The sequence below is a fragment of the Leishmania panamensis genome (assembly GCF_000755165.1).
Source record: "Leishmania panamensis strain MHOM/PA/94/PSC-1 chromosome 28 sequence".
In the NCBI taxonomy this organism is placed as follows: Eukaryota; Euglenozoa; class Kinetoplastea; order Trypanosomatida; family Trypanosomatidae; genus Leishmania; species Leishmania panamensis.
In genome coordinates, this window is record NC_025874.1 from 593,917 (window position 1) to 619,249 (window position 25,333).

Here is a 25,333-nt window from a genome sequence, read left to right on the forward strand (position 1 = left end):
GCGGGCTAGGCGGCTGATGACGCGCTGGGTGGCCTGCCGCGGGCTAGGCGGCCGGTGGCGCGCTGAGTGGCCTGCCGCGGGCTAGGCGGCCGGTGGCGCGCTGAGCGGTCCGTCGCGGGCTAGGCGGCTGATGACGCGCTGGGTGGCCTGCCGCGGGCTGGGCGGCCGCTAAGGCACGAATGCGGCGCCGGGTAACCTGCCTTCGGCGCGCCAAGGCCGCCAACGGGTGGGTGGAGGCAGGCCAGGCGTGCCGCTGACATGCTTAGCAATACGTGGCCGTGGACTACCAGCTTTGTGAGAGCAGGCACTCGCTAGCGGCGCATGAACCAGCACTGGAGCATAGCGAATAACCGAGGAAGGATGGTAGATGGCTTGTGGTTGAAGCTACCACCCCCTTCCGAAAAGCCGGCTGACAGGAAGTTCACAAACCCCTCCGTGAAATGGACGTCGAAAGATCGGAAATGGGACGTGTTGACGACAATTCGCTGTTAACGGCCATGAAGTCGCCAACTCCTGAGGCAATCGAAGGAAAATGGTGGACCCGACTGACCTTAGCCTTTTACCGTGGACTTGCCAACTAGTGTCCCCTATGAGGTCTTCCTCTACGTACTCACATCCTCCTCGCTATTTCCCATCATCTCTTTTTTCTCCACCCCTCTTCCACTAACCCACACCCCACTGAGCAGCAACGCATGTGGTGAGGACACTGCTCCCCCTACCTAGCACACTTGGAGAACACACATACATACAGCGGTGCGGAATAAGCAAGTGAAATAGAGCGGCGTTTACTCTCTGCGTCATCGTGTCTGTCTTTTTGTACTCGCTGACACACACGAAAAAGCGCGAAGAGGCAGCCCTTTCTTTGATCCTTGTGGACGTGGGTGCGGACGCCCACGTTGCCCCGGCACCACCAACTCCTCCCATTCTAGCGCTTCCTGTAATTTGTTCTCTTATCCGTCACACTCTGTCTTTTCCCCCGATTCTTGTCCCACCTCCGCTTCCGAAAGTAGGACCCCCTCCCTTTACTTAGTTTCACTTTATACCATCTCTTCTCTTCCGTTCGGCACCGCCCGTGCGTCTCCCCTTCTGGTGTTCACGACGTCGTTGGGAAAGGCCAAAGGATACTCTAGAACAGACACACACACACACACACACACGTACACATATATATGTATATGTGTAGCTCCCTCATCACAGACCAGCTCACACTCCCGTTTTTTTGTGTGTGTATTTCTTTTTTTTTGTTCTTTCCGTTTCACTTCTTTTCATTGCCTGCGTCACTTCACTCTCCGTAGTTTCTCAGATTGTCCTCTCTTCGTGTGTGTCGGGGCGGGGGGGAGGTGGTGGTATTGCGGTTCTTTGTCGTTCTGTTCCTCTCACACCCTCTCTCTGCGCTTCGCCCTTCGTTCGTTTCGTCCTTTCCATGCGTGTGTATTGTCGTCGTCACAGCTGTTTTCCTTTGTTTCTCCTCCTGGGTTCAATTTCCTCCTCCCTCCCTCATCACATTTCCCCCTCCTCTCTCCTTGTGCTTCTCCTCTGCTGTTGTTGATTTCGCCAGCCTTTAGCGCACGCAGCTCTCTCCACTCACCCCCCCCCTCCTACGCTTTCTCTTTTGGTGTGTCTTCAGTCGTTTCCTTCGCTCAAATCCACGCCACTTTTTCCGTTTTTGCTCGCAGGTCGCTGGAGCCATTTTCGGTCATTGTCCCGTTCCCCTCCGTGGCCCCTTCGTCTGGTGGGTGCGCTTGGGCATCCCTCCTTTTCTGTTTTTTTTGGCGTACCGAAGTGACGTGTAGCGACCTCTTCGTCACCCCTCCAGGAGCCCTTCCCGTGCGTGTCGTTTGCCCGTTCGCGGCGTCATTTTAGCTCTTCATTGGCAGACATCGCCTAGCCACGCGCGCGGCGGATGGAACCGACGCAGCCCCAATCCAGCGCTAGTAGCCAAGCGTCGGAGGAGCAGCCGCAATGGCTTTTCCCCGACGCCGACCCGAACGCGGTGTCAGCACAGCCCTTTGTGTGCGACCCCTACGGCGGCCTGCCGCGTAGAGAGGACTACGATCCGTATAATACGACGCGGCCGCCGCCGCGGACAAACGATAACGATATGCAAGCCACCTTTCGCTCCTTCCGCAGCGTTGTGCTCAGTACGCAGTCCTGGGGAGTTCAGTGGACGGATGCGACGGACACGAGTGTCAAGCGCTGGGTGCAACGTGCTTTGAAGGCGGATGACATGAAGGATCCGTCTGCGCCATCGCCTTGGACGCCGTCCTCGCCACGGGCCGCCTCACCTGGCGGCCCCAAGAACAACGTGGCGCGCGAGCACCGCGAGAGCGCACCACGTGCGCCACCTATGACAGCATCCACAGCGGTGCCGCAAAGAGACTCTCCAACGCCGCAGCGACCCCAGCACCCATACCCGGCTCGGGGGAAGGGCTTCTGACGCGCGCCGTCACACGCATATGAGCGTCTTCATTATTTGTATTACCTCGATAAATTAAGGTGAATGTATGGTCTTCTTTGTTCATTGCTCTTTGCTTGTGCGTGTGTGTGTGTGATTCCTCGCTATATTTCCTCCCATTCCGCTTGCTCATCTTGTTCTTTGGTGTGTATCATGCAATCACGGCGTCGCCCAGACGCCGGGGTGCACATCACTGTCAATGGCCGGCAACGCGTAAGATGTCGAACAAAAAATAAACTTTGCATGGATCGTGAAGGCCTCTCTCCCTTGCGTCTGTGATAGACATGTGACCTCATACAGGAGGGAGGACTAGAGAATAAAGGACCTGTCACAGCTTGTGCTGTATGTGTGCATGGAGGGATGCTTGGGCACCTCTCTCTCTCTCCAGTTCGTCTTGTTGGAGAGCAAGGGGGCAGATGAAATACATGTGGTCTGTGCAGAGTCATACGCAGAGATACTCAAAGTGCACCGCGGCAGGCGAATGAAAACACATCCGCATTAAGGGGGAAAAGGAGGGATGCGCACTGCAATGTGCAGCACAGGGATACAAAGGGGACAGGAGCGGGTGAGAGTAACGAGAGGCAGACCCGCCACCCCTTGACGATGTGGCGGCATGCTCGATACTGTCGTCTTGCCTTGTTTGCCTCTTTGCCTTCCTTTTGGTTCACCCAGCAACCTCAGTCTACGGGGTCACATCACAATCCTCCGCTCAGTCCACCACCAGCCACTGAGTACGTCGTCATCACATTTTTTTTCTCATTCTTTCGAGGTGGAAGCGTCTCCTTGTCAACGGGTGCTGATAATACGTCCCTCTGCCAGCTCCATTTTTCCCCTCTATTGACTTTCTCCGTGTGCTTGTGTGATATGCGTTGACGGACAAACGTACGCACACACTCATACGCGTCGTCACTCACTGGGTCGATTCAAGAATTCAGCAAAGCGACGCTTCTCCGCCTGCAGATTCCGACGCACCTTACCCTCAGCAGACGAGGTGCTCGTCTTGCTCACCACCACTTCCAGAAAGGCCGGACCGTCGCACTGACGCAGCTCCTCCAAAGCAGCAACGAGGTCGCCAAGCTCGATCACGGGCTCCTCACGCACGGCAAAGTACCCGCAGGCCTTGGCCACACCCGTCAGCGAGACATCAAAGGCCGCCGTGACCTGGCCGCCTTCCAGTGAGTAAGATCCGTTGTTAACCACAATGTGCTTGAGGTTGTGTAGCAGTCCAGTGCCGGTGGTGGCCTCCTTGATCGCTTGGAGGCCACCGTTCGTCGCCATCGCGTTCAGGTGCACGAGGGCCGCCCCGTCGCCTTCTATGCAGACAACCTGCAGCGACGGTCGTGACAAGGCAATACCCGCCGCCACGCCTGTCGCGTGACCCAGTGAATCTGCAAGCAGAAGATCCTGCGCAACTGTGTCGCCAGAAACCGCCGCCCTCGCGCGATGCAGAGACTCCTGTGCGCTCCCGCAGCTGCACACAAACGCGTCTGTCGCGTTGAACTGCCGACACACTTGATTGGCCACAGCGTCATGATCAAGCGGCGCCGTGGGAAGCATGTCAGCGTCGGGACGACGCTGCATGTACGGCATCAGCGTACCGGGCTCCAGCAGCATCGCAAACGGTGTCTTCTCGGAGGCCAAGTGGCCGTAGGCCTTGTCCATGGCAACGTCCCAGTCCTTTTCAATATCGAGACTGCTGCCTATGATTGAGTACGGGATGTCGACGGAGGCCAAGCAGTGCTCCGTCAGTCGGCCCTGTGCAACCAGCCCCGGTCTCACCTGCTCGTCAGCGGTGTCGTGTTTGCCGCGCCAGCTGATGAGCATCAAGCATGGCATGCGGTAGGCGTCTCTATTGAAAAGGGTCAGCAAGGGGTTCATGGCGTCTCCGATCCCACTGTTCTGCATGAATACACACGGGGTGCGCAGGGTTGCCAGGTAGTGACCGGCCGCCATCGCCATGGCGTTGCCACAGTTCGTCGTCATCACGTACTCACCCGCCGCCGTGCTATCGACCAGGTACGAGGTGAGAGGACCGAGATAGTAGTCGGGCATCCCAAAGAAGGCGCTGGTGCCGCGCTCCCTGAGTGACCGGACCAGGTACGCGGGCGAGAGCGTTGTGTTGCTCTCCAGAGCGCGGCGGCAACAGCGCATCATGAAGAAGAGGAAGAGGAGCACGAGAGAAGGAAAGATGAGGGTGGTGGGTCGTAAGGCCCCCGCTGAGCAAATCGAGCCAAATGCGCGAAGGAAGCAAAGAAGGCGGAGAAGGGGTTTCGAGGTGCAACGAGCAGGAGACTGAGACACACACACACAAGGCAAAGAACTACACGGAGATTTTGGAGGCACTACAAGGCAACGAAAAGACACAAGAAACAAGTAGGCCACGCAGCCAATGCTACAATTCTGTGGTTCAGCGCGATGTGGGGAGGGGGGAAGAGTGGGGCATGCAACACCCCTCATGTTCACCAGAGGGCGGGAAGGGTTCGTCACAAGACGGCACTCCATGAGGAGAATCCACCCTATAATGAGGGTGCAACGTCACTGCCACCGAAACGCCAGGCAGACAACACGAGGCGGAGTTTGAGAGGAGCGAAAGAAGGCAAGAACGAGATGGGGGCAGCGGGAAAGGGCGAGTAAAAGCTCAGTTTTGTTTCGTCCCAGCAGCAGGCCCCCTCTCTCTCTCTCCCTCCGCCCCCGCTTCGTTGAATGGAAGGTAGGTGAAGCTGCGCGATAACCACGTAAAGAGCCGGAAATGTGCAGGAGAGGCATGGAGCTGCCAATGACGAGATCACACCAACAGCAGTCAGGGAAGCCGACCTGTAAACGTGCGTCTTCGCTCTCAACGTATCCACTCGCTGTCAAAAAGCTCGAATTCAGCGCTGCCCTGGCCTTGGCCTGCACCACAGGCCCCATCACCCGGTGCAAAGCACCCACAAGACACGCCTGACAGCAACGCGCGGACACAGCCGCCAGAGCACGGCCCCCGCCCCCCTCCCCCCCCCCCCCACACACACACACTAGCAGGCAGCGAGGGCCGGGAGGGACACCGTTCGAGCAGCCCTGGCACCCTGCCCATCATAGGGGTGGCACAGGCATCGTCACGGTCGCGGGTCGCTCCGACGCAACGCCATCCAGGACCCGACCGCCAACATCAGCAGCGGTGGATCGCTGCGACCCCCCCTACGACGTAGGGGTCTGACCCGGAGATACCACGCCTTACCTGAGGGCAAAAAGAGGGATCATTCACTCCCCTCCAACACCGCCGATGGACACGGTGAGAAGAAATGCCGACGGTGTCTGTGGATGACGGCACTGGCCAGCAAGCAGCAACAGGCCCTTTTCTGTGCTCACCACAGCCGGGGTGTAGCGCCAGTGAGGTAGCTTCCTGCTTACTGCCACAGGCGTCGCAGAGCGTGCACAAACCTCTATCGTTTTCGTCTGGGGGCGGAAGCATACGAGCTTGACGGCATCATCACCCTCTGATGTGTTCTTACCTCCGAGAAAAGCGGCGCACACGTACGTTGCGCTGCCTGATGGCCGCAGCGCAAACACACAACCGGCGTGGCCGTTCGATGGAGGCAAGACGCGTTGCGGGGCATCAGCGCGCCACTCCGACCCGGGTGTACTATCATTCGCTTCTGGAGGCACCACTACCGACCAGGTCTCCGTGGCGAGGTCAAAGCTCCACACGTCGGCAAAGCTGCGCAAGTCACCATTCACAAAATGTGCGCCGCCGTAGAGTACAAACGTTGTGGGTGTCATAAACAGAAGACTGAGCGACAGCAGTCGCGGCGCCGGAGACAGCAGCGGCGACGGTGAGGCAAGGACTCGCCATACTCCCGCTTGCACGTCGCACACGTACAGGTCACTGGACTGCTCCTGGGTGTCTGTTTCGCCTCCAAAAATATAGAGGCAGCCAGCGTGTCCGCCAGCACCGTGCCGCACGCGAGCCTCGGGCGGCGTGCCGGTGCACTGCACCTCGGCCACCTGTACCATCACAGGTGTCGCGTCTGCATCGATGTGCAGGGTGACGGCGTACAACGTGTTGCGTCGGTTCATATCTGCGTCCAACCCGCCAAACAGGTAGGCGGCAGGAGCCGCTGTAGTGCAGACGCCGGACAGTGCCGAAGAAGCTGACGCCGTAGTCGGCATCGCCTCAACGCCAACTGCCGACCCGACCGTGGTCAGCGTGGCACCGTCACACTCGAGCGCGTCCACTGGCGGCAGCCGAACCCACTGAAGCGCAGGTAGGAGGGTAGTGCGTGCCACGAGCGGAGTTGCCGAGACGCTACCATTGGAGTACCCACCGCACACGAGCACCCACGACTCGCGCGACGATGCCGCGGGCACGTCGATAGATGTTACCGGGTACACCACTGCGGAGCAGTGCCCCTCACGCCGGTTCAGAAGATCGATTGGGTCGTCACCGTCATCGTCGTCGTCGCTGCCGGACGGTGGATGAAGAACGACACCAGCAGCGTCCAGCAGTGGACACTCCACCCACTGCATCTGTAGCGACTCCATCTGAAGCGTAAAGACGCACTGCGTGGGAGGGTGGGGGGGAGGTGTCTGCCCTCAGGCAGGCCGGTGGCGTGGCAAACCCGCTTTTAGACTGTGAAGAGAACGGAGCCGCAACAGCGCACGGCCAGGGAACCACGCGTGTATCACGCGACACAGCCACCCCACGCGCCAATATCAAGTGAGCTCAAGCACGCAAAAAGGCGAAACAGAGAGAAGAGGGGTCAAACGAAAGAGGGCAGTCCAGCATTGCAGCACAGAGTGAACACATACACAGGGGATACCCGCAGTCAATTGCTCACGAGGACTGCGCAGACAGTTGATGGCACATCCATGAAGAGTCTCAACAGCACGTCAAGACATCAAAAGGTCTTGGTTTACATAAAGGCCACTGGTTTGGCTGCGCGCTTTCCACCGCTGTTGGCCTAGAAAATATGTACGAAGGTGGGGAGTAACTCAGGAAACGAGGTCGAAGTAGAGGTAACTTCTCCAGAAGACCCCACAATGGACATGCGCGTTGCTTTCTTCGCCCTCCCTCGTGGGGTACGGCTTCGGTTGGAGAGTGAAGGCAAAGCCCTGATCATTCCTCATTCAAAATCAGCTTCCCCTGCCTCACTGCCGCTGCTGTCGAAGAAGTTCTGCGTCAGAGACTGAATTACATCCTGCAATGCCTGCCGCGAGACGTCGCCAGTCGCGGTGGCGGTTTCGTACAGCAGCTTCACAGCCGTGCAGGCGAGAGGCGAGTGAAGCAGGCTAGCGCTGACTGTGGCCGTTTGTCGAGCATCGGCGTCAGCATCGGGAGCCGTGCGAACGAGCCGTACCGTGCCGTTTGTGTGAGATGACGAGTTGGTCGGTGTTGCAAGGGGTACTGCGCCAACACTGTGATGAGGGCGCGATGCCGCTGGTGGCGCACGCAGCACCCGCGTAAAAGGAAGCTGATCTGTGCCAAGTCGGGTTCGTGCTAAACTCACCGCATCCTCTTGGGCAACCCTCTCAACCTCGTCCTGGAGCATTGCACGACTCGCTTCCGTTGAGGGGTGCGGCAAGGGGGCGGAACTCACAGCAAGTGCACCGAACACCTGACGCCATACCGTGAATGACTTCCGCAGCTCCGCGCAGAGCTGCGGGAGCGACGACTCGGTCTGCAATGCTGCGCGGCACCACTTCGACAGTCGCTGCTGGTACTCCGGCTGCGCGTAGCGCTCGTCCAGCAGCACCACCGCGCCGTGGTCCTTCACGTGGCGCAGGCAGCGACCTAGCGCTTGGTTCACGGCGCGCACCGCATCCGTTGTATACCACTCCAGGCCACTGTAGGCGCGCTGCGCGATGACCCTCCACGAGTTCAACGGCAGCAGCGGCACCCCGAGACAGAGCACCAGGCGTGCCATGTTGTCTGTGAAGTCGAGACCTTCGCTCACCTTGCCGCGGTACACAGAGAAAAAGAGCCCAGTGCCGCAGCGAGGCGCCTGCGTGCACCGCTGGAACTGACAGAGAACCTCCGTCAGTGCCTCCGCCTTGCGTGGCTCCAGGAACAGTTGAACCGGCGCGGCTACGCACGACGACTGATGCTGCTCCTCCCGTTGAGCCACGAGCAGTACCTCGCGCGTCAGCTTCGCCAAGGCTGTTAGAACACCGTAGTTAGGCACAAAGAATAACACGCCGCCGCCGCTGCTCTCACGCAGTGTCTGCACTAACTGAACCACGGCGTGCGCCACCGCCTTGAGGAAGGCTGGATTCGAGAGAGAGGCGTACGTGCAACGCAGTGGCAGAAGCGGCGACTGCGTCGTCGCCTCATTATGGGTCGATGATGGCAACGCAGGCAAAGCGGTCAGTGCTGTCAGACTGTATTGAGTTGAAGGCACCACGTGCAGGCCTTCCACCACGCGCCACAGAGAAGCCTCCACGCCCAAGTCACGAGCCAGCTGGGTGAAGGGGGAGAGAGTACCAGAGGCCAGCACGACACGGTGCACCGTCTGCAGGAGGTGCGAGAAAGCGAGGCTTCCGTCGAGGCATCGTAGGTCAATTGTCCCTTGCGTGACGGCCGCATTGGTACGGCCAGAGCCACTGACACCACCCGCAGTGGGTCGCGCTTCAGCAGCGGCCGCGGCGGCAGAGAACTCGCCGAAGAACGACCGCTCTGCGTCGCTGGCGCCCGCGGCGGGTGCGACCCAGGGCGGCGCCAACCGCAGCGCAACAGCGAAGGACTGCGGCTTCTGAAGCAGAAAGCGGAGCAGCAGGAGCCACCGCTTCAGCAGCGAGAGACCGAAAACAGAGAAGAGAAACGGATTGAAGGTGACGCCGAGAGCCATGATAACGCCGTAGGCGCGCTGGAATAGTTCCCGCGATGCGAGCGCTGGGGCCGTCGCGGCGAAACGCCGCTGTGCCGCGACGTGGGCCTCCATATCGCGCTGCAGGTGGTGCTTGAGTTCACTGCCCTGCATGTAGACGGCGCCGTAGTCTCCGCTGTTGTGTTCGTCGTGCTCACCTTTCCCGCCGCCACGGCGGCGCTTTTCGCCTCGCCTTTCACCACTGTCCGCCGCCCCCATCGCGGCATCGAAGAAGATACGAAGGGACTGGAAAAGGCCGTACAGAAAGGAGAAGATTTCAGCCAAGGTGAAGGCGCCGAGGTGCAGCTCTCGTGAATACTGCATGGTGGCAAAGCCATCTTGCGCCACGACCGCGGTGGAAGAAGAGGCTGTACTCTCTGGTTGGCCGGCCAGAGCCACTTGGCTCGACACGAGAGGCTCGAGCTCTGACAAGATGAGAGCCAGCACGCCTTGCGGACATTCCAGTGAAAGTGCGTCCTGGCACACCGCCGCGACATTGTGCGCCTCGTCGAACACCACAATGGCGTTGTTTTTCAGGGCTGCCTCCATTTTCGTCTCGTGGCGAATGAGCGGGTCAAGAAGGTATGGATAGGTGCAAAAGTTCACGTCGGCGAAGAAGACCAGGTCGCGGGCGGCGTAGTAGGGGCACATGCGGCGTGAGGTCCCCTCCAGCAGGAGATCCTCGATGTCCCATATCTGGCCACGCTGATGCCCGACCGGTCCCGCGATGGCGCTACACGAGAGCTCGTCGTATCTGTCCACCATCTCGCAGAGCCCCATCGACACGAGCTTGTCGCAAACCTCACCCAGGTTGTTTCCTTCCACAGGCAACGTGGAATTCGCCTTGGCCTCCATCACCTTGGGGTGGATGCAGTAGCGCTCCCGGCTGCCGAGGATGTTCATGCGGATAGCACTTGTCGCACCATGCAGTCGGCGCAACTCACGCACCGCCTGCCGCAGCTGCGCGTGGGTGCGCGTGACGTAGAAAACTGTGCAGGGTGGCGGCAGGAAGCGACGGCGCAGCTCTTGTGAGCCGGCCACATCCAGCTCCGCGCGGATCTTCCGCCCGGAGTGGTTCCGAAAATGCTTGAAGAACCACGGCGGGACCGACCAGTCATCGGCGCACTCGTCGTCGTGGTCCCCCTCGTCAGCATTGAGGTTACTTTCTGCAACCAGCGCCGGACGTGTAACAACGCGCTGCCGTGGACCTCGCTGGCCTCCACGTCCTTTCGGAGATGCCTTTCGCTTCTTCCCTGGTGGCCGTTGTTGTTGCCATGGCGGCCGGCGCGGACGCAGATACAAATCAAGCTCTTTGGGGCTCTTGTGCTTCAGCTCCTGCTGGTACTGCAGAACGCTAGATAGCAGCGCCATAGTCTTGCCGCACCCGGTCGGTACCTCCGCGACAGCCACCGGAACGACATGTGGACTGGCGGAGTGGAGCACGTCGGCAATCATTCGGCTCATCTCCTGCTGCACAGGGTACGGTGTGAAGGGCAGCATCAGCGTCGCAGAAGCCACAAGGGGCGGCGACGGGCCAGGGGCGGCGGAAGAGGTGGAAGACAAGAAGGGCGATGCTGCAGTGAGTAATGCACTAGTCACCTCGGGCATGGTCAGTACCGGCAAAGCCGGTGGGTCGGACCGCTGCGCAGCTGCCGAAACCGCCGCAGTCGATCGCAGCCCCAGCAGTCTTGTTTGACAGTGGTCGTTGCTCGAACAGGTGCGTACTACGACACTACCGACATGAACCAAATGACCCTTACTCAGTGATGTAGCCTCTGAGTGAGTTGAGGCGTTCTTGCCCTGCCTAACGCTGGTGGTGCTGACAGAGGTCTGGGGGGCCTCCGCGGCGAATACAACCGGAGGTGACAACGAACCGCCGGCGACGACTTGGACGACGTCACTCGAATTCTCAATTACCGTCGCGAGCGGTGCCACACCGCGCATTGCGGCTCCCGAAGAGCCCCGGTGTGCCTGTTGGTGTTCGAGCTCATCTTCGCACACATGATGTCGCAGGAGAGTATCCTTGGGGAAATCTGACATCCGTACGTGCGGGGGTGGGGCGTGGGTGTGTCTGTCGGTAATGCGCCCAAGTACCACAGTGTAAGACACGATACCAATCTGCCCAAGTCCTCTCCTTTTTTCCTCACGCCGGCCCCCTCTCGCCTCTTCGCTGCTCTGCGTTTGGTGCGATGGAAGAGAGGCAGAGAGAGGGGTGGGCCGGACAACTGTGTGCGCGCAAACCGTATCGAGGTCGGTGCGAGTACGTGTGGATAAGAGGGAGAAAAGTCCCGTGCCGGAGTACCCTTACAGTGACAGGAGAAAGGCCCAACAGCAAGGAGTCGCGGCACAACCCTCCACAGGCACGCCCGACGTTTCCTTCTCGCTCCCCCTTTCCCTGTGTGTGTGTGTGTGTGTGTGTGTGTGGGTGGGTGGGTGGGGTACGCGTACTTCGCCTTCTGTGGCCCGGCCTATGAAGTAGGGAGCCGCGCGCGCCAGAGGGTCAAGTATGGCAGTGGTAGCGGCAGGGATTAGAGAAGTGCGGGAACAAGCAAAGGGGCACAAAAAGCGGTGCAGAGATGAATGATGGAGACAAGTAGGGAGACAGACGTAGAGGTGTTTGGGGCACAGAATAATGCAATGCACAAGAGACTGCGGTAGTGAGCCGCCATCACCGACACGCACGCAGGCATGCAAGAGAGAGGGCGTGTGGAAGCCTGTGCAGACAACGGAAGGCAGATTGAGGCAGGCAAACACGAAGAAGCCAAAGACGAGGCGAAAGAAAAGTTTGCGCTTTTAGGTGCGCCTATGCAGGACAACACAGTACGCGAAGGGCACTACACAAGAGAAAGGAAAAGAGACACCAAATCAAGGGAAACAACGGTAGAAGTGGGCGGTAGCACGAGACTTGCACGTCGCTTCCAGACACGTGTCCCTTCTCATCCCTCTCTTGGGTGCGCTCTGTGCATGCATCACCATGGGTAACTCACAAACGAGTGCATAATTTCATTACTTCATGTGCATACCTACAGAAGTGCCTTGCCTTTCCACCTTCTCCCCTCCGCCGGAGAAAATGGAAGAAAATTGACAGCACCCATTCATGTGCTTTACCTGCTCAACTCTTCTGAGAGCATCCGTAGGCCTCGCGGCACGAGGATGGCACTAGCGCCAATGGGCGCTTCGTGTCCAGGAGCCGCTGCTGCCTGGCTCGTAAAGAGTGCCCTGCCGCGCCCCAGCTTCGCTCGCAGGAGGGGCGCACTCAAAGGGCTGAGAAGGCGAGTCGCTCGCCCAAACAGAGGACACGTTAAGACTGCTGAGGCCAGTTCGATTAGCGACGCGGTTGGAGTCGAAGGTCGTTGTACTTTGGTCACGCTGCCACGGGGCACTGCCAGGCGACGGACCGTGCGCACCACTAGGGTGCAGAGTAGACAGAACACCGCTACCGCCGCTGAAGTTCCCACCCGCGCTCGCCAGTGAATACGGTGTAGAACGCGTTGGAGATGAGTAAGGGTTGGGTGGTGCTGGGCTTCTGTGCATCGACCCCACAGCACCGTGTTCAGCGGCCTGCTGGGGGGACACTTCCATCTGCAGAGCCAGCTTCCGGCGCGAAAGCTCCCGCGCTAGCATCGCTGACTGATCTACTTCGCCAGCAGACAAGGCGAGCTGCATTAGGCTGATGAGCTCCTTGGTAGAAAGCTGACGCACATCAGGCGCGCTCACATTACCCTGCCATCGTGCGTAGAGCTGCGGCGCGAAGAACTGGAGCAGGCGGCCAGGCCACGTGGTGGGGCCGCGGTGATACACAGAGTGGAACTTGTGGGGCCGCGCTGGGGCACCTTCCTGCGGCGTGGTGTTCCACGAAGAGGATAGAAAAGACTCGAGTGGCGGTTTAGACGCTGTTGCCTCTCGCTGCCGCGGCCCGCCTTGCTGGGATGGGGAGGGAGGCTGATACTTCATGGCGTGTGTGGCCAGTGTGGCGATGTAGGAGGTGTCAGTGTTGCTCCACAAGAGTGGGTCGTACTCCGGCGCGTCATCCTTGGGCTTGCGATACAGCTGCCCAGGCGCGCCCATCGGTGCCGGTGACGCCGCACCACCACGCTCCCATCGCGGTGGCGACTTCCCACTGTACTTGGGAGCGTACACGTCCTGCATCGCACACTCCTAGCAAGCAACGAAAAGGGAAGGGCAGCGAAGCAGTGCGACTGTCAGCGCAGCAACACCTTCTGCACAGCGATAACGAGAAGATGCACAGGAGTGTGGGGAGAGGGGGGAAAGCAGAGAAACACAGTTGTGCAGAGCAGGAAGAGCGCACAAGCACCAAAAGGAGTCAAACGGTGTGAGCGAGAGGGGGAGGGAGAGGGGGTGCGCAGGCGCACGTGGGTCACTCTTTCTGTTTCGTGCAGCGCAAGAGGTGAAAGCGAGCACGTGACGGCTGTTGATAACGAAGAAAACGAGCAGAGGCGGTGAAGACAACAGAGGAGGGAACGGATTGCGGGGAAGTGATAAGAGAGAAAGCCAAGTAGAGAGAAAGAGCGCAGTACCAGCAGCACACTAGTGTACACCTCCGCCAAGGTGGCAACTGAGTCTCTGCGCAGCCTCGTTGTCTGGGGCGCATGCCAGTATTGCAGCACACACACGCACATGTGGATGTCGGAAGAGAGAGAGAGAGAGAGAAGGCAGCAATGGGAAGGGAGGAGCATCTGATGGAGGCGTCTCTCTTTTTATTCTTCTTGCCTCGTTAGAATTGCCAGCGGAGTCCACAGGCGCCTCACTAGTGCACACCTCCGTGAACGAGTCTGTGAAAAAGCGAAAGAAGCCCTACAATAACCAAAGCAACAGTGGAACTGTATCCTACAGGCGAGCAAGAACGGTGACGTTGCGCATGGGCGCAGCTTTGGCACTACACCCGGCGCGTGATCGTGGCCAGGTATGTCACTCAGGTACTTGCCCACCGCGCATCCCCACACGTCAGGCTACCAGGTGAAGTTCCACGAGTTCTTGCTGAGCGACTGGAAAGACGGTAGCGACTTCGTCGAGCCTGAACTGCCGGTGCGGTGCGACGTACGCGCTGTCAACCGTCGCATGCGCGGCACCATCCGCGGCGATCCAGCGTAGCGATGCTTGCGTCGCATCACTTTCGCGTAGACCTGCTTCGCGGATGCGTTGGGAGGCAGTGGTACAATGTGACCTGCGTAAGTGTCCACCTCGCCCTCCTTCAGCTGCTTGGCAAGTGGACTGTCGAACAAGAGCCGCTTCATGTCCTCCGCCTCCCGCTCGCGGCGCTCGGAGTTGCGCAGGAGGTGCTGACTACCCCAGCGGTGCGCCTTGCGGAAGGGGTCCTGCGCCTCTGTGAGGAACAGGGGCCCCTGGTGGTCCCATACCTTCGTTTCGGACCCGCTGGCTACCTCGACGTGCGCCTCGTCGTTCACAAAGCCGACACCGTCCTCATAGCCCTCGTAGATGTCCTGGAGCGTCGTAACATACCCATGGTCCCCCTCGCCCAGGCCGCTCCACAGAGGCTCTGGCAGTGGCAGCACTGTCACCGCCTCTGAGCCGAGACACCGCGCCGCCTTCATCAGCTCCGATAGCGCGACGTTCGCATAACAGCCTCGCTCCAGCGCAAACCGCAACGTTAGCACGCACGCGGCTTCATCGTACTCGTACGACAGGTCCAGTGGCTTGCGAATGATCGGTCGTGGCGGCTCGCGGAAGTCTTTCAGGCCACTCCTGGAGTGCTGCGCCATCCAGTCAAGTCTGTACTTGTCGCATATCTGCAGGTAGTAGGCGCCTATGATGTTCTGCGGCAGCGCAATGCCGTCGAAGGAGAAACCCGGGTGCACAACATCCTCAATAGTGTAGCGATGCCGATTCTCTGCAGTGGCGCGGTCACCAAAGGTGTGAAACCAGTCTCGTCGATCCTCGACACTGGTGGATAGCTGCCGAGTTGCGGCAGGGGCCACCATGTCGCCGTCCAGTACTCGCGCACCACCCAGGTGGTGCAGGCGGAGGGTCAGCACTTGGTTCCAGAGAAAGCTCGACAGCCGCTGCGCCGTCAGCCTGCGACTCTGTGAATGCAAGTCAAAGTAGGCGTCGCGCAACTGCGCGCAGATCAGCTCCTCGAGCTTGCTGAAAGGCTGACCGTCGGCGTGCGTGAGGACAGCGCTCAAAGGGGGGCAAGACAGGAACGGGCCAACGTCGAGGTCAGTGGGCTCGACCGCGATCTGGCGCAGGCGGCGCACGACTCGGCGGCGGTACTCGTCCTGGGACGGGTGCGGGTACTTCTTTGGCCGCTGCAGCAGCTCCCGCAGCGAGCGGTCCTTGTCCGTGTAGTTCAGAAACAGGAAAGCAAAGGCCAGCCAGTTGTGCCGCAGCAGCGCGAACGCCGCGTCCTGCTTGCCACCAAACCATGAAAACCGCTGGCAACCGTAGTAGTTGGGGAAGCCGTTCTCGCCAAAGGCCGCGATGGCATCCGCTAGTGCAGCTCGTGGCACCGACACGTCGCGTAGCACAACGTGGAAGTGGTTGCCGAACAGGTCGCCTGGCATCAGCGGCCGCGACTCGTAGGAGAAGTCAGACAGTTTTATCGGCAGGCCCTTGCGTCGAAACCGCCGGTTTGCCTCAAGGGCGGCCGCAGGCGAGACGCTTTCGAGTCGCACCCGCTGCACCGTGTCTCCAATGTAGTCCTTGATGCCGGCGACGCTGATGCTGCGCGGGTGAATGCGCAGAGTTTGTGCGATGTGAGCCAGTGCATTCCCGTGAGCCATGTGCTGCTTGTGAAGGGTGCATTGGAGGTAATGATGCCGCTCACCGTCAGCACTGCGGTGGGAAGCATCATCGTCGCTTTCTGCACACTCGCCGGAGGCGCATCGCAGCAGTGTTGTCTCGTACTCGGGCAGTGCCGCACCGGTGCTGGCGCCATCATCGCACAGTGCACCCGTGCGTCCACACAATGACGAGCCCTGCGACCCGCCACGGCTTGACATGACGTCTGCATCACCTTCAACGGCAGCGGAGCCTGGCGCAACCGCAGACGGCATCCGTGGCCCATGACGTTGCTCGTCCCGTCGAAGCGCCTCGACAGCCGCCTGCCGATCCTTCGCCGGCACAGTCTCTTTCTGCAGCTGCTGGATCCGCGTCCGCACGTCGACCTGAAAAAATGACGCCTCTGTGGGATCGGCTGGCGCACCTTTCGCGGCTGCTTCGGGCGTCTCCTCGCAACGATAGCCCACGGCCCCTCGACCTTCGCTTCCACCCCCCTCCTCCACCTGCTCCATAAGCGATGACGGCAGCGGTGGTATGCTGAACTTAAAGTCGCGAGATAGGGGGCGGCCGCCACAGCTCTCCAGATCTTTCACTGCCTGCCTGGCACCGTCCTTCTCCGCGACCGCCAGCGCCGCCTCTCCACGCGTCCTCACTGATGAGCCGCCGTCTACCACCACCATCTCCGTCACGTGGAAGTCCTGCCACTGCTGCCGGAACAGCCCGTTAAAGCCCTGCGTGTGTGGAGTAACGAAGCCGCCCATGCCGAACCTACTGGCAACCGCCGACTCGTCGGCGTAGAGGGAGGGCGGGTGCTGAAGAAACGCCTGCCATGCCTCGTCATCAGCAGCCTGCGCTTGTTGAACTTGACGCTGGCCCTGGCGATCACGCTGCAGCCACCGCCGCGCACGCTCCTCTACAACAGCGAGTTGTGTGAAGGGCGCAGCGCCGGTGGCTACTGTAGGTGCTGACGACGTGGCCAGGAGCCTGCGTGCCGGGACCGAATCCACAACAGACGCTGGCGCGGCGGTGGGATCCCTGTCCTGGTGGCCTGCCTCATCAGGCTTCACATGGCGATGTTGCTGCAGCGACGAAGGAGACGGTGCAGCCGGCGCAGTGGCAAGCAGTGAGCGTGCTGGAACAGCATGCGCATTGAGAGCGCTGAGTTTCTGTCCTTTAGTCAGTCGCTGTTTCGCAACTGGGAATGACGATGATAGCGTCGGAGTCTTTGGTGCTGGCCGCAACGACGACGTGAGAGCAGGGGTAGTGGCGCTGGACACTTTCACAGAAGCTGCGGAGGCAGTCTCCGCTGACGTGCGTGGATAGCGGCCCAACAGGTACGCGAGTGTATCGATCCTTTCCAGTCTCTCTCTACTCGGCCACTCTCGCCACCAGTCGACGTCTGGTGCGGCGGCAGCGGCACTGTAATTGGTCAGCGTGGCAGTGACGACGGGGGTGTCACTTGATGCAGGTGTGCAGTGCACGCCATTGCCGATTGGGCTCAACGCACCACCACCACGGTGCAGGCCCCGGTGTGTACCGGGAGAGGGTGAAAAGATGCTGCTGCACTGTTGATGAGTACGCAGGCAACGCATACTTAGTCTTCGTCTTCAGTCGCTCTGTGCGCTTGTGTCTGGGTGCTTTGGGTCGACGTTGCTACGGGCTTGAGCTCCTGTCGGCACCATCCAGTGGGAAAGGAGGGGGTAGGCGCAGAGTGGCCTTATGTTTGCTTGTTTTTCCTCCAGGTGCGCCAGTCACATGCCTTGTTGAGTGGAATACAGATGTCTAGATCCGCACCAATGCGTCAAAGCATCACGTGTACTTACACACCTACACTGACACACACTGTGGGAACAAGAAGAAGTTAGACAGAGGGCAACGTCGAGCAAGAAGGGCGAACGAAAGGGAACGAAAAAACCGCCAGAGAGTGGGGGGGAGGGGAAGAGAAGCAGCAGCGGCGGCGGCGGCAGGAAGCGACGAACAGAAAGTGGAGAAAACAGGAAAAGAATAGGGAGAGGGAAAAGTCAGCAGCTGTGCTCTTTCCACCAGCATCATCGTTCCTGCTCCACGGGACGACAGGAAGGCACGGCTCTGGAGGACGCAGCAGTCAAAGACAGGAAGCGTGGAGCACCTTTTGGTGTTAAAAATGCATGGCCTCCTCCTCCTCCTCCTCGAAGAGCGCGCAGAAAGCGGGTAAAAGGAGTGCGCATCAGCCACTCGAGTGGGGGGAGTGGGGCGCCGTTCGTCTCCCCTACAGCGCGGCCTGTGGTCGCTGTTGTGTTTGCCTTTCTTTTTCTTTCCTATAATGTAGTAGTCCGGTAGGTCTCTCATGATGAGCCTACCGCTGTACAAGTGAGTGGCTACGTAGGAGTCGTAGTCTACAGCTTCGACGTCTGTATAGAGGTGGTTTAGGGGGTGCGTTTGTCTGGGTCGAAATTGGGGGGAGAGACGGCGAGTGCTCACCTCCGCCATACGCCAATGTCAGCGGTTCAAACTCTCCTTGTTTGTAGGAAGAGAACCAAACCCGTCAGCAAGCGTGAGAACACGGCCCAGAGCATCAATTCGGACCTTCCCGTGCGAGAGATGCGCATCACAGGACGTGTGCCCGCGCCCACAAGCACGACTACATCCCTCCCCCCCCCCCCTGCTACAAGCCACATGGAATGTCCTGAGAAGCGCACGCTGGCAAATGCTTAAGAGTGGAAGGGGGGCGACAGCAGCACAGTCAGAATAGTAAACACTGCAAACTCCGAACTACGGCAAGCACCGCAGAAATGACGGCCATCAGCAGTATGTCGACGACAGCGTGCCGTATGGAGATGGGCGAGAGCTGAGGCCGGGTCGAGTGCCGCGAGCACCGCTCTTTTTTCTACCCTTGGAATGGCTCACACTGCCACCGCAGCTCGTGCCACCAATGCTCGACAGCGGACGCGGCGAGGACGACGACGAGGCCAGGTGGCCGACAGCGCGACCTCCTGTTGTCCCTGTGACAACAGGTGAAATGGACAAGCGCATCGCGAAGGAGTTCGGCACTGCGGGCGCCCTGCGCTGCTGCGCCTCAATCCCGAGGCGGTGCTGCCGCTCCACGTAGTTGAGAATGTCGATGTCAACAACATTCTTGCTCGTGACCTCCTTCACGTAGAAGGGCATTGTGGCCCAGAGGTGAATATCACTCGAATACGGTGACATGAAAGCACTAGTGAAGTTGCCGGCACTGCCCTCCGCCATGCCCCCGGTGCCCGCCATTCCCGCTGCCCTCGCGCCGTTGCGACTCTCAGTCGCGCTGGCAAATGCTTTGGCCGCACCTTGTGGGACAAGCTCTGGCTTTGAAGCGAAAATGGGCACCTCCACAACCTCCTCAGCGAGTACGTGAGCCGGCCCGCTGTACCGCATTGGCGTTAGACCGCCCTCACGCTCGTACACATGGTGCTCTGCACAGTAGTCAAACCAGCGCACGAGGTAGCTGACGTCTTCAGACTCATTGTCCGGAGAGGAGTACTTCTTCGGCAACTCCGAGCATCGATGCTGGGATACGTCGAGGAGGCTCACAAGATGGAGGCAACGTCTACAGCCCACGTATCGGCTCGCACCAATAATGCGCCACGCCCATCGCTCCAGCTCTGCCGTGAAGGGTGAGGCGGCCTCTGCCGCCGTCGTCGACGCAGAGGTGCCACCGCTCTTAAGTCTTGGTGGGGCCTCGAGAACGATCGGCATTGCGTGCCGTGCTGCACTGTGGGTGGTGAAGACCTCACCACGTGGACCAACGCGCAATGTCGGGCCCGCGGTCGCTGCATAATGAGCCCCGCCACCGGCGGGGCGCGACGGCATGTACTGTCCTGGGCACTCGGGGCTGGATAGCCGAGAGGTGCGGCCGAGCCGGTACACCTCGCCTTCATCAAACAACGTCGCACACAGGCGGCACCAGCGCAAGCTACAGGTAGGAGAAAGAGTGAGCTCGCCGCTGTGCGTTGCTGGCAGCCCGACTGAGGCACACGCGCTTCCATCAGTGCTGTCGCGAGTCACCACCTCCGTGTCGGTTGGCAAAGGCTCTTCTGCGCCATCGGCCACTCCCAGTTGGTGACACGCATAATGCTGCAGCAGCGACGCGACAAGGGCACGGTTCTGGTGATTCACGCTCCCCTCCTTGTGTAGACGGAGCAGTGCGGCAGCGAGGTCGGTGTCGCGCACCATGTGGCTCAGCCGAAGAACCAAGTGCGTTGGCAGGTTCGTCAGGTCGAAGCTGGACGACACGATCTCCGACAAGTGTACACCGAGGTACATGAGCGCGTTGTCGGAAAGCTCCTGCATCTGCAGGAAACTCGAAGAGAGGCAGATGCTCACCACGTTGTCTTTTGTGATCTCCTGTGTTTTGCCGCTCATCCAGTTCACCAGCCACTGAAATGTCACGTGGTCGCACCGTGCACGGAGGGTCAAGGCCACCGCCGATGAGGATGGCGATGCAGACGGAGGCCACACTGTGGTCTCGCTCATTTGGCGTTGGATAAGAGGCTCGAAGTACCGCATGTGCGTCCGGAGTGGGCCCAAGGCGCAGAGAAACGTGCGCTCATTATGAGTCACGGGGTCCTGCACCGTGATCTCGGCCATGGCTGAATAAGTGGAAGAGGCCATCTGCAGAAATGTGGTATTTGGTGATGTTTGTAATGGACAAGGGGTACAGAGGGTGGCGTGGAGCCGCGCTCCTTTGGGGTTGCTGGTCCTGCTGTTCTCTTCACTTCGTGAAACTTTGCACTGTCACTGTCATAAGGAGAGGGGTCGACTCGTGTGTCTGTCTTTGCACCAGCGAGAAGACAACGTGCGACCTGATGTGGCTGTGTACAGGTGTGGCAGTGGTGGTGGTGGGGGAGAGGGGCGGAGAGAGAGGAAGAATAGGGAGCAGTGAAGCAGGCATTGTCATTCCAACAGAGCGAATGAGCAAGTAATGGAGAGCCGGGAGGCGAGAGGGGAAAGAGGAGGAGCAGTTCGGAGGTGGGAGGGAGGGGGCTCTTGTGGAATGCACCTGTGGCTGTGTCGCAGAGGCCTTCGACAAGGCAGCCTCAGTCACACTGCGGAAGATGGGGTAGGCCAAGTACAACACAACAGCCATTGGCTGTGCAGCACAAAAGCCTTCGTGTGGTCTTTTTGGCTTGGGGGGGGGGGGGGCGGTGCTGTTAATTTTCTCGAGGCGAGGCTGAGGTCTGTACGTGGTGGTGAGAGTAGTGCTTGCAGAGGCACACGAGAAGGCCAAAGTAACCAAGTACACACAACCTCTCCCTCTCTAACCCTCTCACTCACTCGTGACACTGAGAATTCCAAGCCACCTCTTTCTCCCTCGAATCCTCACTATCCAGTCGTCGGAGAGCTCGCTTTGCCTCTCAAGACTTGAGGTGGTGAAGGTACAGCGGCTTGTTAACGACTTTGCCTCTGTGCGCAGTGTACTCGGGGTGTGGGAGCATGCTGAAATCGCCAAGAGTTAGAAGAGAAGCTGCTTGAACTCCGCACTGGCCCGCGCTGCTAGAGGCAACGCTACCCGGTGCTGCGCTCGTGGCTGCTGTCCCACTGTTTGGCAGCTTTGTGCAGTCCACGTAGTAGATAGTGAAGTTCCCTCGTGCGTAGCCGGCGGTAATAGCTGCTGCCTCATCAAAGGCCATCGCGTCCGCCGACGCACGCGCTTGGAGAACGCCATCGCTGGACGACATACCGGCGTGTTCTTCTTCGTTTCCTGATGCGTTTCTGCTATACGCCAGTTTGAGAGCACGCGTATGTTTTGTGCTCCCTCTGACAGTGAAGAGGTACGAAGCAGATGCTGGATAAGACAATGTGCTCCTCCTCTCCACAACCACTGCCACCACCCCAAAGCCCAACGTGGCGCACCGAATGAGAGCGGGAGGAGAGAAGTCCACCTTTTGGTGGCCCACAGCATACCGAGGCAACAGAAAGGGAGAGGGAAAGAGAAACAAGATGGGCAGTGGTGTCAAGAAGCGGCGGCAAGAGAAACAGCCAAAGAGACTCCCCCCCCCTCACGCACACACGCAACAGCCCACGCAAAGGGGTGGAAAACACCAAAGGAGCTCTGGAGAACGGCGAATGACACGAAAGCGTCGACAGAGGGTGCGTGTGAGACGGAAAGAGAGGGAGCAGAGTTGCGAGCGGCATTTGCGAGAGACACCGGCACTCTCACATCTGCCTCGAGCCACTCCCCCACCCCACTCATTTCCTTCACTTCAGAGAGACCAGCCGAGCGCCGGTCGCTGAGTGGGTCCCACCTTGTTGCTGTTGCCTTTATGCGCTTCACTTCTTTCCTTGGCTTTTCCAGGGTCCTTCTCTGTGTGCGTGTAGAAGAGCCATTGGGCTGATGCACGCTGAGGTGGTTGTGTTTCTTCTTCCCAAGATGGATGCCTCCCTTCCAAAAAGCGGCATGGGCAGTAACAGTTTGTCGGAGAGCAGGTTGGGAAAGAAAAGAGGCCGCAGGCGTAGCGAAGAACTAAAAATGCATCTGCAGCGGCGCAATGACTTTGCAAAGGCGCGTCAGAAAAAAACGAGCGGAGAAGAGAGAGTAGGACTACACAAAGAAAGGGAAATTGCGTGAAACCGTCGAGGGATCTACAAGAGGGGAACGATTGACGCAAGCAAGAGAAAGAGACGGTATAGTGCGTCGAGGGGGGAGGGAATGCGAGAGAGAGCGAAAAGGGCAGACCGGCCGAAAGCGTCCACGCAGCCGTCCTGCACACGCCTACTCTACTGAGAAATGGCAAAAGGGGCAAAACATTTTTACGAGCACACGCGCACAGATATGAACGCGTAAGAGAGAGAGGGGGGGAAGAGAACAACAACAACGGGGAGAAAGGAGGAAAAAGGTAAAGAGCGAAAGCAGTTCATATCGCCTCCAAGCTGAGTGAAGACATCAGCCATGTGAATACATGGCAGGAGCTAGAGAGAGAGAGTGATCGAGGAGTGCGCGCACGAGTACGTGCGAGCTCGTGGGGTGAATGAGGAGTGAAGCCGGAAGAGGAAAACGTGGAGAGAGACAAAAGCTCTTAAGGCGACCATCGCGCAGAGAACAATGCGGAGAGCAGACATGACCTACACCGCTGCCATCTCTATCGGCAAGTCCGCTGATAAGGTACGCCTGCGCGTGCATGGGCAGTGCGTTGCAGGAAAGAGCAGGGTGGTGATAGTTAAGAACACGCAGGTTAGTTGCCGCGTTCGGCAAAGCGAAGCAGCAATGGGAGGGACAAGAAAAAGGGGCCCCCAGCCAGGCGTGAAGAGCAGAGGGGGGGTATGAGCGAGAGAGGTACAACCCTGATAAGAACAAGGCGCGCGTAAAGATATACCTCACTGCCCGTTGCACGCCGCCATCCCTCGAAAATTGAGTTTTTTTCGCCTTGTATAGGTGGGTATGCAGTGGTTGTAGCATCGAGCGGGAGAAGCATAGGCAGATTGACAGACACGAGCGGGGAAGAAGATCCAACTAAACCTCTCTCTCGTTCTCCCATCCGCGAGATCTTCTCACGATGCGTCGCTTTCTCTCCACCGCCACCGCCCTCTCTCCGTGCTGCTGCCTCCAGCAAGCATACGCACACATCAAGTCCGAGATAGACATACACACACGTGCATATACCGATTAGCACGACATACAGAGAGAGAGAGACCGCGCCATGCTGAGCAACCCGAAAGACGAGCAAAGCAGAGGACGCAACCAAGAGGAGGAGGAGCCCTTTGTCAAATTAGACCTGTGCGTGTAACTGTGGAAGAGGTGGAGGGAAGAAAGACTCATGGGGGTGTGGGTCATGGAGTCGAGGGAACGAGACGAGAGAGGCACACAGTCACTCATCCATTCCGCCTTAGAGGAGGAAAATACCGACAACGCAATCCAACAAAACAGAAGGGGGGACCAGTTGTGGCGAGAAATAGGGAAAACAAAGCCGAATCAGTTGAAAGATTGAGGAAGGATGGATGGTCGGCCACTGCGTATCAGAGAAAGGAGTGCACATGAGAAGAGTAGCGAAAAGAGAAAGACAGCCACTGTGGCTCATCGACTTCTCGAAAAGCTCTGGTCGCCGTCACGCACGCACACGCACACCTTCACCCCGCCTCAATAAACTCGGTATGGTAGGGCAATCGTTTGCTATCACCCCTACACACGTGGCATCTGCCTTCAACCGTGTGTGTCGGTAAGAGGGAGGGGAGAGAGAAGAGTTGAAACAAGAGAGAGGGATGCAATTACTAAGTAGGGAGCGGGGAGGAATGGCCAGACACACACACACAAAACCCATCAACACAGGCAAGCCAAAGAGCACGAGAAAGGGAGAGAAGCAAAGTCTACACTACTAGGGAAGGGAAAAATAAAATACATATATACGACCAGAGAAGTCCTTGTACAGTTTCGTATTGTTTCGGGGGTGAGGAAAAGGATGAAGTGCAGTTTGGAGGGGCCGTGCATCACACTCTAGAAGAGCCCATGTGCAGAGAATTAGAGCAGGCACAAGACGCATGAAAACACAAGAGCACACGCACACACGTAGGAGCCACTCAGAGGCAGTCGTAGAAATAAACAGATAAAAGGAAACGAATAAGCGCATAGAAAGGCAAAAGGGAACCGAAAATAAACAAAGACCCACGTTAGTGTTGGCGTTGTCTTCATATGAGGTATCACGAGGAGAGAGCCTATCTTTTCTTCCTGCCGCCTCCGCATCGTGCTCGTGTCAGACAACATACGCACACTCACCCTATACGCAGGCATACACGCGCACGCAGCCACACTGTCACACACTGAAAGGGAGAGGGAGAAGCACAGCTGTACTCCTCCAGAAAACCTATCTGAACTCCCTCCCACACACACACACACGTGCACTACTGTGCACCTATACAGTTCCGTGGTCAAGAAGAAGAAAAAAGCGAACGGCCAGGTGAGGGAGGGGGGAAACAACACAGGAACACTAACATATCCACAACAACAACAGCAGCAGCAGCAACGCGCGTGTACACACATACACAACGGCACGCGCCCACAGCCACGAGAACAAGAGATGAGCAGCTGCACTCAGATTTTGATTGAGCACTGCAGCCTGGCCATGGGAGGGTGCACCTCATTTCACCATCTCATATTGCACATTCCTTTTTTCTTTTCTGCGTTCTTCGCCGCCGATTTTGCGTACCACATTTCGTACACGCACTCATCCTCCTCTCACTTGTGACGTCGTGCAGATTTCAAAGACGTGAGGCAACCGAGGGCTTGGCAGACTGGGTGGAAGACTTCAACCACGGTGCTGAAACTAGAGAA

The 25,333-nt window shown here is 58.7% G+C and overlaps 7 protein-coding genes across 7 annotated transcripts, besides 1 other annotated feature; all 7 read right to left on the minus strand.

Moving 5' to 3' along the window:
- Positions 1-3,361: 3,361 nt before the first annotated feature.
- Positions 3,362-4,609, minus strand: LPMP_281690 (phosphonopyruvate decarboxylase-like protein; the record flags this gene model as incomplete). Its single annotated transcript, XM_010702207.1, has 1 exon — positions 3,362-4,609. The coding sequence occupies one exon, from the start codon at positions 4,607-4,609 to the stop codon at positions 3,362-3,364; it is 1,248 nt and encodes a 415-aa protein (XP_010700509.1).
- An 858-nt stretch (positions 4,610-5,467) lies between these two features.
- Positions 5,468-5,654: a repeat region.
- Positions 5,655-5,695: 41 nt separating this feature from the next.
- LPMP_281700 (hypothetical protein) lies at positions 5,696-6,976 on the minus strand (the record flags this gene model as incomplete). Its single annotated transcript, XM_010702208.1, has 1 exon — positions 5,696-6,976. One exon carries the CDS (start codon positions 6,974-6,976, stop codon positions 5,696-5,698), a length of 1,281 nt encoding a protein of 426 aa, XP_010700510.1.
- A 581-nt stretch (positions 6,977-7,557) lies between these two features.
- LPMP_281710 (helicase-like protein) lies at positions 7,558-10,905 on the minus strand (the record flags this gene model as incomplete). The annotated part of the gene is made up of 1 exon (XM_010702209.1): positions 7,558-10,905. The coding sequence occupies one exon, from the start codon at positions 10,903-10,905 to the stop codon at positions 7,558-7,560; it is 3,348 nt and encodes a 1,115-aa protein (XP_010700511.1).
- A 1,551-nt stretch (positions 10,906-12,456) lies between these two features.
- LPMP_281720 (hypothetical protein) lies at positions 12,457-13,446 on the minus strand (the record flags this gene model as incomplete). Its single annotated transcript, XM_010702210.1, has 1 exon — positions 12,457-13,446. One exon carries the CDS (start codon positions 13,444-13,446, stop codon positions 12,457-12,459), a length of 990 nt encoding a protein of 329 aa, XP_010700512.1.
- An 821-nt stretch (positions 13,447-14,267) lies between these two features.
- On the minus strand, positions 14,268-16,817 carry LPMP_281730 (tRNA pseudouridine synthase, putative; the record flags this gene model as incomplete). Its single annotated transcript, XM_010702211.1, has 1 exon — positions 14,268-16,817. One exon carries the CDS (start codon positions 16,815-16,817, stop codon positions 14,268-14,270), a length of 2,550 nt encoding a protein of 849 aa, XP_010700513.1.
- A 1,066-nt stretch (positions 16,818-17,883) lies between these two features.
- LPMP_281740 (hypothetical protein) lies at positions 17,884-18,108 on the minus strand (the record flags this gene model as incomplete). The annotated part of the gene is made up of 1 exon (XM_010702212.1): positions 17,884-18,108. One exon carries the CDS (start codon positions 18,106-18,108, stop codon positions 17,884-17,886), a length of 225 nt encoding a protein of 74 aa, XP_010700514.1.
- Positions 18,109-18,837: 729 nt separating this feature from the next.
- LPMP_281750 (hypothetical protein) lies at positions 18,838-20,682 on the minus strand (the record flags this gene model as incomplete). The annotated part of the gene is made up of 1 exon (XM_010702213.1): positions 18,838-20,682. One exon carries the CDS (start codon positions 20,680-20,682, stop codon positions 18,838-18,840), a length of 1,845 nt encoding a protein of 614 aa, XP_010700515.1.
- Between the last annotated feature and the right edge of the window lie 4,651 nt (positions 20,683-25,333).